The sequence below is a fragment of the Dasypus novemcinctus genome, chromosome 19, assembly GCF_030445035.2.
Source record: "Dasypus novemcinctus isolate mDasNov1 chromosome 19, mDasNov1.1.hap2, whole genome shotgun sequence".
Classification (NCBI taxonomy): domain Eukaryota; kingdom Metazoa; phylum Chordata; class Mammalia; order Cingulata; family Dasypodidae; genus Dasypus; species Dasypus novemcinctus.
The window spans coordinates 83,484,945-83,496,917 of record NC_080691.1 but is presented as its reverse complement, the minus strand read 5'-3'; the positions used below and the strand labels follow the sequence as shown (position 1 = coordinate 83,496,917).

At 73.2% G+C, this 11,973-nt stretch overlaps 1 protein-coding gene across 1 annotated transcript; it reads left to right on the top strand.

Moving 5' to 3' along the window:
* Positions 1-1,749: 1,749 nt before the first annotated feature.
* On the top strand, positions 1,750-11,393 carry EFNA2 (ephrin A2). The gene is made up of 4 exons (XM_058281109.1): positions 1,750-1,892; positions 8,182-8,492; positions 10,263-10,328; positions 10,941-11,393. Exons 1-4 carry the CDS (start codon positions 1,750-1,752, stop codon positions 11,060-11,062), a joined length of 642 nt encoding a protein of 213 aa, XP_058137092.1. The 3' UTR covers positions 11,063-11,393.
* The last annotated feature ends 580 nt before the right edge of the window (positions 11,394-11,973 follow it).

Genomic DNA, 11,973 nt, shown 5'->3' with positions numbered 1-11,973 from the left:
GAGGGAGACAAGAACAGAAGGAAGCGGAGCCGCGGCTCCGATCCCGCGCCGGCGCCGGCCGCGTGCCTCGGTGGCCCTTGCATGCAAATGCGCTGACCTGGCCGGGCCTTCCCGCGGCGGCCCCCGGCGCCCCCTCTGCAGGGCTGCCCGCCCGGTGCGGCCTGGGCGGCGCGGGCTCCTGGGCCGCTCCCCCCGGGAGCTCACACCTGGCCGGGTGGGACGTGGGCGCAGCGCCCAGCCCCCCACCTCTCTGAGAGCAGCCCCCGGGGACCCGGCCAGGCCTGAGCTCAGGTCCGGCTGCTCGGGGGTGCCTTCCCGACCCGTCGGGCGCACAGGGCCCCACTTCCTGGAACCCCTGGCAGGGCCTGGGGACCCCAGGGCCCGACTGCAACCCCTGCTGGCTGAGCGGGGGCGGCCCCGGCCCCCCCCCCCGGGGGCATTTCCTGCTCCTGGGTGGGGACAGGCCTTCCAAGGAGCAGCCCACCAGGGCGCGGGCGGGCACAGGCGAACCCCGGGCAAGAGCAGAGCAGGGCAAAGGTCAGGGGTCGCCGGGGGAGACGGGGCAGAGGCGGCGGCTCGGGGAGGGCCACCCCGGGGTCGGCGGTGGGATGGACGCGACCCACACCGCGTCCTCGCTGGTGGCACCGGCTGGTTTGCCGTTGTCCAGGCCCTCCCGTCCTGGTCATCCCTCCACGGGGACCTGCCCGTCTGAGGGTCCCAGCTGCGGTTTCTTCTCTGCCCCAGGCCAGGACAAGGGAAGCAAACCCAGAGGGGGAGGCCGGCCGGGCTGCCCTGGCACATTCCGGCCGACACTTGGTGACAGCGTACTCTCCAGAGGCTGCGCCCTGTGCCCGCCCCACGCGCGTGCCACCTGTTGGCCTCTTCTGTGTTGACTGATCCTACTCCAGGCTCCCACTCTGGGCTGCTCGGACCCAGCACGCACTGAGCACCCACTGTGAGCCAGGCTTCGTCAGGGCACAGGTAGCAAGGCCTGTCCGTGTTCACGGATGAGGGGACAGAGACCCAGAGAGGCCACGTGACCCCTCGAGGTCCCCCAGGGGGCGGCGGGGTCCAGTGCTTCGGGCGTGCAGCTGGGCTGCTCAGCGGAGCCCGCTCGGCCTGGGTGGGGATTTTCGGGTCCGGGGGTCCACGGCGTCCGCGGCTCCTCGCTGCCCCCCAGGCCCTGCGGGCCCAGCTTGGGGACTGGAATGGAGAGGACGGTGGCTTTGAGGCCCCTTCTCCTCTTCGCCGCGCCGCCGCGCCGCGGTTTTGATCTGGGACCCTCCGGCCCGGCGGTGCAGACTGGGGCGTGCGTGGGGGCCTGGCAGGGCCGGGGGTCACTCGGGCAGGGCCCCGCAGCCGCCGGCGCGGGCGGGGGGCGCGGGGCGGGCGGGAGACCCCGGCGCAGCCCCCGCGTGGCTGGGGCGCGGCGAGAGGGGGCGCCCGCGGCCCGGCCTGCGCGCGGGCGGGACAAAGGCCGGAGCCCCCGCCCCTCCCCGGCGGCCGCCCGCGCTCCGAGCGTCCGCGCGCGGCCGGGCCCCGGCGCCCCGCGCCCCCCCCGGCGCCCCGCCCCGCCGCCGCCTGACTTCTCGGCGCCCGAGGTCGTGCGCGCGGAGGCGGGGGCGCCCGGGGATCTCCAAGCGCCGCCGCGCCCTCCGCGCGCCTCCCCGGCCCTCCCGCGCGGCGGCGGCGGGGGCGGAGACGGCGGGCAGGCGGCGGCCCGGCGAGCGCGGCGGCCGGACAGGGGCCATGGCGCCCGCGCCGCTGCGCCCGCTGCTGCCGCTGCTGCTGCTGCTGCTGCCGCCGCCGCCGCCGCCCTCCGCGCGCGCCGAGGACGCCGCCCGCGCCGCCTCGGACCGCTACGCCGTCTACTGGAACCGCAGCAACCCCAGGTGAGCGCGGCGGCCGCGGGGCCGGGGACCCCTGCGCCCGCCCGGCGCCCCCCGGCCCGGGGTTCGCCTTCCCCCGGGCTCGGGGCGGCCCCCGTGCGCGCGTCCCGGGGCGCCCGCGCTGCGGTGCCTCCCGGAGGCGGCCCCCGGGGACTTCGCCCCCCAGAGTTTGGGGAGACTTGCGCGCCCCCGCCCGGGGCGCCCCGGGGCCGGCTCCCGTGCGGACTGGGGGGACCCGAGCCGGGCTTTCCCAGAGCCCCACCGTCCCTCGGAGTTTGGGGTCTCCTCTTGCACCCACAGAAGCCGAGGAGCCCCGAATTCTCTCCGCCGGCTTGGGGCAGCTGGTCGGTGGTCTCCCCAGAGACGCCGGCCGGCTCCAGAGTTGCCGACCCGCCCCAGGGACCCCCAGGGACCTCGGCTCCGAGCGGCCTCCAAAGCAGGGGGGGCCCCGTCAGGAGTCCGCACCCCTGGATTAACTTGGGGAAGTTGGGGTGACCCTCCCCGGGTTAGCTCCAAGAGGGAGACCGAGGCCCCGAGAGGGCTGGGGTCGGTCCTGGGGGTGCAGCGGGGAGCTGCCCGCTGCCGTCCGTCTGGTGCTCGTGGGGAAACTGAGGCGCAGAGGGGGCGAGGGACCCGCTCAAGGTCACGGCGAGCGGGGGCAGAGGTGGGGTGGGGGCCCGGGGGGCCTGGTGCCCACCGGCCCCGCCTCCCGGCACCCCTGCGCTCCCGCCAGGTCTGTGGCCCCCGCTTAGTGCACTCGGGGGGCGCCGGGAGCCCCCGCCCGTCGGGGCGAGGAAAGTTTGCTGGCGACTGACCGGCTCCTGGATGCCAGTCCCGCTGGGTCCCCGGCTCCAGGGGGACACAGGACCCGGGGGCTCCGCCTGCGCCCACGGACGCTCGAGCGGGCCGGGGGCTGCGTTGCGGGTTCGAGGTGTCCCCGCCTCGCGCTCCCGCCCTCGGACACCGGTCACTCCCCCCCCCACCCCGTTCTCCAGCCGCCTCCAGAGCCCGCCGTGCGCGGAGTCCCCCGCCATCCCCGATCCCCGGGCGCAAAGTTGCATAAATGGCCGTCTTTGAGGCAGCCTCTGGGACAAGGACGGCCAGTGTCCCGCCGTGGGGGCGGGGAGCGCGCCCGGGGACCCCCGCCCCCAGGGGTCCAGGCCGCGGGGTCGGGGCCCGGGGCGGAGGGCAGGGACCCCGGGTGCCGAGGGATGGCTGGGCCACCGCGGAGCCATCCCCGCGCCGCCCGCCCGCCGGCCACCGCGTGCGGGCTTGACGGGGGCGCTCCCCTGTCGCCGGCCGTGCGGGAGCCCCGGGCGGCGCTTCCGGCACAAGTTTTTGGCTTCGGCGCCGGAATCTGCGGTCCCGGCGTGGCTGTCTTTTGTTCTAGAGAACGCCAAGCTCACGAGGAGCTGCGGGTGGGAGATAGTGGATTGGGGGGCTGCCCTGCTGCCCCCCGCCTGCCCGGGGGCTGCGGCCGCGGGCAGGACCAGCGGTCCCCCGGTGCCGACTCAGTGGCCCCTCGCCCCCTCCTGTCGCTCACCCCGTGCCCGCGGGTGCCCTCGCCAGCCCTGGCCCCGGGGACCCCCCTCTGCCCCATTCTTCGAGGCATTCCTGGTGGGCAGCGAGGGTCCCCGAGTGTCCAGAGCCCACTGGCCTCCAGGAGCCGGGCTGGGTGCAGCCTCAGGTCTCCTCTGACCCGTAGGTTGGGGGCTCTGCGAAAAGCAGCCTGGGTCCCCGCAGGAGACGTGGGGGCCGAGGGGCGGCTGCACCCGCCCTGGGTGACGGGGAGCTGGAGCGGGTGGCGGCGGCCAAGGGACCCAGGGGCGGCCACCAGGCCCGGGCGCGAGGCGGGAGACGGAGAGACCGGTGATGGCGGCGACGCAGAGGACGAGGGGTGGGGACAGGTGGGCCCCCGGCCTCGGGGGACACCGAGAGGGCGGTGGGGGCCATGCTGTCACGGGCCTGCGGGCGTCCACCCTCCCGCCCGCCAGGCGATCGCGTCACATCCTCCCCACACGCGTGCGTGCCCAGGAGCCCCGCGCCCACCTCCCCTCCCCGGGCCGGGGTCCCTGGCGCAATCCCGGCCGGGCTCCCCCTTGCCGGGCTGGCCTCAGGGCCGCACGGGGGGGGCCGCGAGGGGGCCTGCGCGGTGGTCCCGTGTCCGTGAAGGGGGCGCCTGCGCGAGCCGCGCGGGGCCGCAGTGCGTGTTGGCCCGTGTGGCCGCCGCGCGTTTGCCTCCGTGAGCCGGGCGCTGGCTCCGGGAGGGCTCTGGGTCCCCCGTGAGGCATGGGCCTCAGGGCCGGTGCCCACGGGTGCCTGTGCGTGGATTGCACACACATGTGCGTGAGCCTGCCTGGTCTCAGGAGCACTCACATGTTGGTGTGTGGAGCTCACGGACACGCCTGTGGGGACATGCGTGCATCTGCGTGTGCGTGTTGGCACGCGTGCTGTCCGTGTGTCCGTGTGTCTCCGTCGTGCACGCGTGTTTTGCGCACACGTCTCCGTCGTGCACGCGTGTCTCCATTGTGCAAGCGCAGCTCGGGTGTGCGCGCGTGTCTCCGTTGGGCACGCGTCTCCATTGTGCAGGCGGCTCTGCCAGCGCGTGTGTGCCCGTGGTGCACGCGTGTGCCGCTCGGTCCGGCTTTGTCCGGGGTCTCCGCGGGGCTGGCTGCGGCCCCGGAAAGGTCCCTCCCGGCGCCCCAGCCCACTCGCCGCCCGGTCCCCCGTCCTCACACCGGGCGGTCCGTTCTGGGTGATGCATCCAGGGGCTGATGAGGGACGCCCCGAGGGCCCGCGCCCGGCCCCTGGACTCCCGCAGCCCATGGGCCGACCGTGCCGGCCGGGTAGGGGCGCTCGGCCGCGGCCGCTCTCCCCAGACCCCCCACGCCTGGGAGCTCAGTGGCGGCGGCTCCTGCCCAAGCACCCAGGGGGAAAACGTCGCCTGGGGCCCAGCGGGGTGTCGGGGCGCTCGGGCCCCCCGCCTGCTCAGGCCTCTGGGGGAGCAGGCTTTGAAGGGGCGATGCCTCGTTTTGCCGCGGGAGGGTTTTTGTGTCGGTGAAAGGGAGCTCGCGCCCGCACGGGGGGCTTGGCGAGCGAGGCGGGGGCAGGCGGGCACGGCGGGACCAGGGGCTCGGTGGGGGAAACCGAGGCGGCCTCTGTGGGCGAGACGGGGGCTCTGGCAGCCGCCACCCCCCAGGTCCCCAGTGACGGCCACGGTGGGGTCCGCAGGGGCGGGAGGGGGCAGGCATGAGACCCCGCGCCGCGGGGCTGGGGTTCCCGGGGCCCCAGCCCTCCCTCAATCCGGGGTCCCTGGGGCACGGCGGGTGGCGGGCCCCTCTGTGCAACCACTCAGGCATGGACACGGTGGACTTGACCCTGAGCCCCCGACCCCCGTCCCCCTGGCCCCCCGGGGGCGCGTCCATCCCTGCGTCCCGGGGGTCGCTCTCGCCCCGCGCCCAGCCCCTCGCGCCCAGCGTTGTCCCCTGACCGACCCCCTTTGCGCCCACGGGGTTTTCTCTGACCCTCTGTCAGACCTTAGACTCTACGGCCCGCGGGGGGGTCACCCCCTCGCCAGCCCTGCCGTCAGCGGCATCAGGGGCCCCGGCCAGGGGCTCAGCTGCCGTGCCTCGGTTTCCCCGGCTGACCTGGGGACCTCGGCCTCGAGGGCCTTCGCCCCCCACACACTCGCCTGTGAGCCCCCATTTCCCAGTCAGAGCGGCCGAGACCCCGCGAGAGAAAGCCTCACTCCGGGGTCCCCGATCCCCAAAATCAGCTGCGCCCGGGGCTGGCCGAGGAGGACAGCTGCTGCCCGGTCCCCTTCGCCCCCGTTCTTATCTCTTGTTCCAGCTCAGGGGCCCCTGCCTCAGTTTACCCTCCTGTACCCAGAAGGCCAGTTTTCCTTTCTTAGGCCTCTCTGCAGCTCCCCTGCGTCTCAGGGTGGGTTTTTTCCCGACGTCCCACCCGGTCCCTGGGCAGCAGATGGGGGGGATGTCTCCCCAGCCCCTCGGAAAGCTGCGGGGTGGACCCTGGACAATGAGGTCCCAGGGGCCTGGCTGGGGGGGGGCTGGGAGGCTGGGCGTGCCCTGCCCCACCACAGACCCTCTTCCCTGGGGACTCGGCAGGAGCCTCTGACCCCCACCTCCCGCCCCACGGGGCCCTGGCCTGCCCCCCACCCCCCCAGCCTCAGTTTCCTTTCTGGGAGGGCGGCACAGCCCGTCCCCACCCCGGTTTCGGGTGGGCCTCCTAATTAGTTGCTTTGCTATTAGCATCTAATGAGTTGACAGTCTCCCGATTGGAGCTAATTAGCTGCTGGCCGGGTGGCTGTGGGGGAGGGGCGGTGGGGGGTGCGGGCCGGGGTGCCCCGGGAGGGTGGGGGGCCCTGACGGCCAAGGCCGAGGGGGCTGGGGGTGGACGCCGGCCCCCCGGGCAGGTGGAGGAAGGGGGCGGGCGCTGGGGGTGCTGAGGCAGGAGGTGGGAGCCCCCAGCTGAGCCCGAGGCGGCCGTCACCCCGCTGGGGAGAAGCCCCGTCCCGGGCGCGCCCCCCGAGCCCCGGCGCGTGCGCAGCAGACGGAGGAGCCCACGGCCGCGACCCCCGTGCGGGCGTCCCCGCCCCCCTCGCCAGCCACCTTGGGGCGGGGGCCTCCCGGGGACTCACCTGCCCCAGGTCCCCGCCCTCCACCTGGGGCCGCCCGCAGCTCCCTGTGACCCAGGCCTTTCAAAGTCCTCGACCCCTTAGCCTTTTGAAGTCGCTTGTTCGATCAACAAACACAACGTGCAGGACTGAGGGCCAGACGGGGAACCGGGTAAGGTGGGAAGGCGACGACGTCAGGGGGCCCGTGCCGGGGCCCTGGGGTGCGGCAGGAGCGGCCTGCTTCCTCCTTCCGGCCGGCCGGATCCCCGGGCGTCACCCCAGGAACGGGAGGGGAAACCGAGGCCCACGGGCCACGCAGCTGGGGCGCCAGTGCGTGGCGGCGGGCGCTCGACTGCGGGCCTGGGGACAACACAAATGCCTGCCCGGAGCCCGGCCGGGCCTGGGCCGCCCTGCACCTCTGGGGCGCCCACCGCTTGCGCGCCCGGCGGCCTCGGGGACGGCGCCTGTTGCTCAAACCCGGGGCCGAGTCCCGGATCTCGTTCCCGTGGCCCCGGGAAGGTCTGTCCGTGGGTCTGGCTGGACAGACTCACTGTACACACGTGGAATGACGGACGGGGTGAGCTCCTGTCCGTGGACAAACCCAACGCAGCGGGGAAAGGGTGGGGGGTGAGCCCACACCCGCCGGCCCCCTCGGCCTATTCTTTGGTGACCCCTTGGCGTGCCCCCGAGGCCTGTGGGGAAACCAAAGCAGTCATGGGGAGGGGCTGCCACCTTCCAAGCCCCCATCTTGGGCCCGGGGGTCCTGGCCCTGCCGGGTGCAGCATCTCGGAGGCGGCGGGGGGCCGGGCCGACGCCATCTGACAACCCGGCCGCCCCCTCTCTGCCTGCTGTGCCGATTAGTGCAGCTGGCACGGGGGGTCCCGTGACACGCTGCCCCCGCAGGCCAGGGGTGGGTGGCACGATGGGTGCAGTGCCATGGGGTCAGGGGGACACGGGGCGGCCTGCACCTTTGTGGCTGCCGGCGTTCACTGTGCCTCAGTTTCCCTCCCTTGTGCAGAGAGGGGGGAGGTGGGGGCACGTGGGGAGCCCCCTGCCCTCAGCCAGGCCTTTGATGTGCTAACCAGCCCCCCTCGGGGGTCCCCGCGGTCTGTGACAGGGACCTGGGGACCCGTCTGGAGGGCTGAGTGTTCCTGGGCGGTAGCCCGCGGCGCGGCTGGCAGAGGGGGTGCCCGATCCCCGTCATGTGACCTCTGTCCTCACGGCGGAGGCTGGGGGCGCTCCCCAAGGGGGCGCCTGCTGGGCAGGGGTGCAGGGGCCAAGTCGGGAGAGGGGGTCCGGGCGGGGCGGCGATTTGTGGGGCCCCCGGCAGGGACGGGGCAGCTGGGGGTACCCCCGGCACCTCCCAGCCAGGCCACCCCCTCCACCCCGCGCCTGCAAGTCTGGGGCGCAGGGAGCTAGGGCGGGGGTGCAGGGAGCACCGCTGGGTGCTCTCAGCTCGGGGGGCCGTGAAAGAAGGAGGGCTGCCTGGAGGAGGCGCCCTGGACGACGCGCAGGCGAGGGGCTCCCGGGCAGAGGTCCCCCCCACCCCGCTGGCGGCACCGGGCGCTCGCCCCTTGCGACGTCCCGGGACCCCGGCCCGGGCCCAGCCCGCGGCGCCCGCCCTGATGCGGTGCCCGCCCTGACGCGCCCCCCGCGCAGGTTCCACGCGGGCGCGGCGGGCGCGGGCGGCTACGCGGTGGAGGTGAGCATCAACGACTACCTGGACATCTACTGCCCGCACTACGGGCCGCCGCTGCCCCCGGCCGAGCGCATGGAGCGCTACGTGCTCTACATGGTCAACGGCGAGGGCCACGCGTCCTGCGACCACCGGCAGCGCGGCTTCAAGCGCTGGGAGTGCAACCGGCCGGCGGCGCCCGGGGGCCCGCTGCGCTTCTCGGAGAAGTTCCAGCTCTTCACGCCCTTCTCGCTCGGCTTCGAGTTCCGCCCCGGCCACGAGTACTACTACATCTGTGAGCGGGGCCCTGGGGGGTTTGGGGGGGACCCTGGGGGGGCACGAGTACTACTGCATCTGTGAGCGGGGCCTTGGGGGGGCGTGGGGGGGCCCTGGGGGGGCACGAGTACTACTACATCTGTGAGCGGGGCCCTGGGGGGGCGTGGGGGGGACCCTGGGGGGGGACCGGGGGAGTGGGGGGTCACGAGTACTGCTACATCTGTGAGCGGGGCCCTGGGGGGCGTGGGGGGGCCCTGGGGGGGCACGAGTACTACTACATCTGTGAGCGGGGCCCTGGGGGGGTTTGGGGGGGACCCTGGGGAGGGGCACGAGTACTACTGCATCTGTGAGCGGGGCCCTGGGGGGCGTGGGGGGGCCCTGGGGGGGCACAAGTACTACTGCATCTGTGAGCAGGGCCCTGGGGGGCGTGGGGGGCCCTGGGGGGGCACGAGGACTACTACATCTGGGAGCGGGGCCCTGGGGGGGCGTGGGGGGGGACCCTGGGGGGCACCGGGGGAGTGGGGGGTCACGAGTACTGCTACATCTGTGAGCGGGGCCCTGGCGGGGCGTGGGGGGGACCCTGGGGGGGGCACGAGTACTACTACATCTGTGAGCGGGGCCCTGGGGGGGCGTGGGGGGGACCCTGGGGGGGGACCGGGGGAGTGGGGGGTCACGAGTACTGCTACATCTGTGAGCGGGGCCCTGGGGGGGCGTGGGGGGGGACCCTGGGGGGCACCGGGGGAGTGGGGGGTCACGAGTACTGCTACATCTGTGAGCGGGGCCCTGGGGGGGTTTGGGGGGGACCCTGGGGGGGGGCACGAGTACTGCTACATCTGTGAGGGGGGCCCTGGGGGGGCGTGGGGGGGACCCCGGGGGGGGCTGGGGGCGTGACGGGAAGACGGGGCGCCACCGCCCAGCTGGACGCCCGCCGCGCTGGGTCTCAGGGATCCGGAGCCCGGGACCCCCTTCCTTGGCTCTTGGGGACCCCGGGGCTGCCACGCCACCTCCCGCCGTGCCAGGTGAAGCCGCGTCAGGCCGCCCCCCCTCCCTGCTCCGTTTGGGGTTTTTCCTTTGAATTCAGAGAAGCAGCAGGTGGGGGCGGGGGAAGGTGTTTAACTTAAGTCCCCGCGATATAAGGAAAATGACATTTTTCTTTCCGAGAAGGGAGTTTCGCAAAAGATAACTATTGTAATTATTCGTCCTATCTCGGTGACGAATGTTATTTTTATTACGTGCTTTTTATGTCTGTCTCCCAGCGTGGCCTTCGGGAGGCAGAGGTGGTGGCCGCGGGGTCACCAGGGCTGGGGGCGCGAAGAGCGGGCGGCGCCGGGGTCCCCCGCCCGTTCACCCGAGGCCACGCGGGACCGCAGCCCCGGTCCCCCACATACCCCTCCCCACGTTGAAAGAACCCCCATCTCTGGGGGAGGCAGGCGTCTTGCACCTGCTGGGCGCCGTTGCCCGCGAGCACCGGGAGCAGAACCTCGAACCCGGGTCTGCCTGATTCCAGAGGCAATTATTTGGCCACGCTGGCGTTTTGCCGATTGACTGAAAACTAGCGGGGTGTTTTTCTTTGCCAACTCTGAATCTGGCCCTGTGCCGCCCGGGGGTGAGATGGAACTTGATCAGGGCCGGGCAGAGGCAGGGGTAGGGAGAAGTGTTGGGAGAAAGGGGGCACTCTGTCTGGGGTTTTGACATGTGATTAGAAGTTTTATGGCTGGGTCCCAAGTGCGAGGTGTGTGCGTACAGGCTCGGGAGGCTGACCCACTAACCCCCATCCCCTCTTTTCCAGCGGCCACGCCGCCCAATGCCGTGGACCGGCCCTGCCTGAGGCTGAAGGTGTATGTACGACCGACCAGTAAGTGTTGGGGCGGGGGCAGGGTGTGCACCCCACTGCAGTGCCCTCAGCCCACGGCGGCCAGCGGGGCAGACGCGTCAGGGGCCAGAGCACGGCCGCAGGAGGCCCCCAGCCTCCGCAGTGGCTGGGCGGGCCCTGCTCCTTGAGCCTCAGTTTCCCCATCTGCAAGATTTTGAGCCTCCAAGGCGGAGGCTGCAGGACCACGAGTGCAGCCTGAAGCTGGGGTCCGGGGCCAGCCCCCTCCCCAAGGCTGTGCCCCGACAGCCCGTAAAGCCCCCATCCAGGGGGGGGGGGTGCCGGGGAGCCCCCCCCCAGGAGGGCCCGTGTGCTCGGCCTCAGACACGGGCTCCCGGCGGCCTCGCGCCTTAATGCGGCGCCACGCGCGCTTTGTGGGCGTCCGCTGACCGCCTGTGCCCGAGGGCCCCCGAGACCGCCAGGACGGGCGGAGCTCCCGGGGCCCCCGTGCTCCGTGGGGCGGGGGATCGGGGCCACGCCGAGAGGGCACGTGGGGACTGCGGCCAGGGGGCGGGGCCCCCAGAAGCCTCTGCGGCCACGAGGCGCCCCGGGGCCCGGGCGGGGCGGCCGCACCTGAGCCCCCATCTCTGCCCCCAGACGAGACCCTGTACGAGGCCCCCGAGCCCGTCTTCACCAGCAACAGCTCGTGCAGCGGCCTGGCCGGGGGCCGCCTCCTGCTCAGCTCCGTCCCCATGCTCTGGACCCTCCTGGGCTCCTAGTCCCGGCCTGCAGGCGCCTGCCCCGCCCGGCTGCCACCTGGATGCCCGCCTGGACGCCCACCTGGACACCCACCTGGACGCCCCACCTGGCCACCTCACCTGGATGCACCCGGGCCCCCCACCTCTGAGACCAAATAGGGACCCGCATCTCCGGAGACCAGCCGAGGAGGGCCTGGGTGCCAGTGGGGCCCCTCGGGCCGTCTCCTCGTCGGGGTGCGGGGCTCGGAACCCGCCGAGGCTTTTGTGGTTTTTGTGTATTTTCCTGGTTGGGCTGGAAAGACGAGTTTAATTTAATTTATTCCCCGGTGCCGCCGGTGGCTTCGGGAAGGAAGTGGCGCTGGTGGGGCGGGGGTCCCTGGCGCCCTGTGGGGGGCGGGGGGGCGCCTGCTCCGGGCGTTTGCTCGGCGCCCGGTCTGCGGGGTGCTGGAGCCCCGTGGAGCCCCCGGTGCCCCGGGGCAGGCAGGTCTGAGCTGGAGGGGGGGGTGAGCACCTGCCCTGGCCCAGGGACCCCAGCCCCCCACCCGCCCCCCCTGCCCCCCACAACCGTCTCGGACATGGAAACCCACGACGCCTCACCAAAGGCACCACCGTCGAGCCCCCCGCCACCCCCTGGCGCCAGAGTACCCCCCGTCTTATGAACCGCTTCGGCCGATGCCAGCGAGCCCCCCATGTGCCCCCAGCCTCCCCCAACCGTCTCCGGGGCCAAGAAGACGTTCCTGTAAATAGAGCCCGCGGTATGCACCGTGACTCATTTTTAACGTATTCCTGAGGACGGACTGGAAACTTCTTTTTCTTTGTCCACTCCCTTCATCGGGGTCTTTTATTTTGGTGGGGGGATGGGATGGACTTAGAGTAGACGCTGCACTCAGCAATAAGCTCGTTGCGTCCGTCGGAGCCCCCAGCCCTCCGAG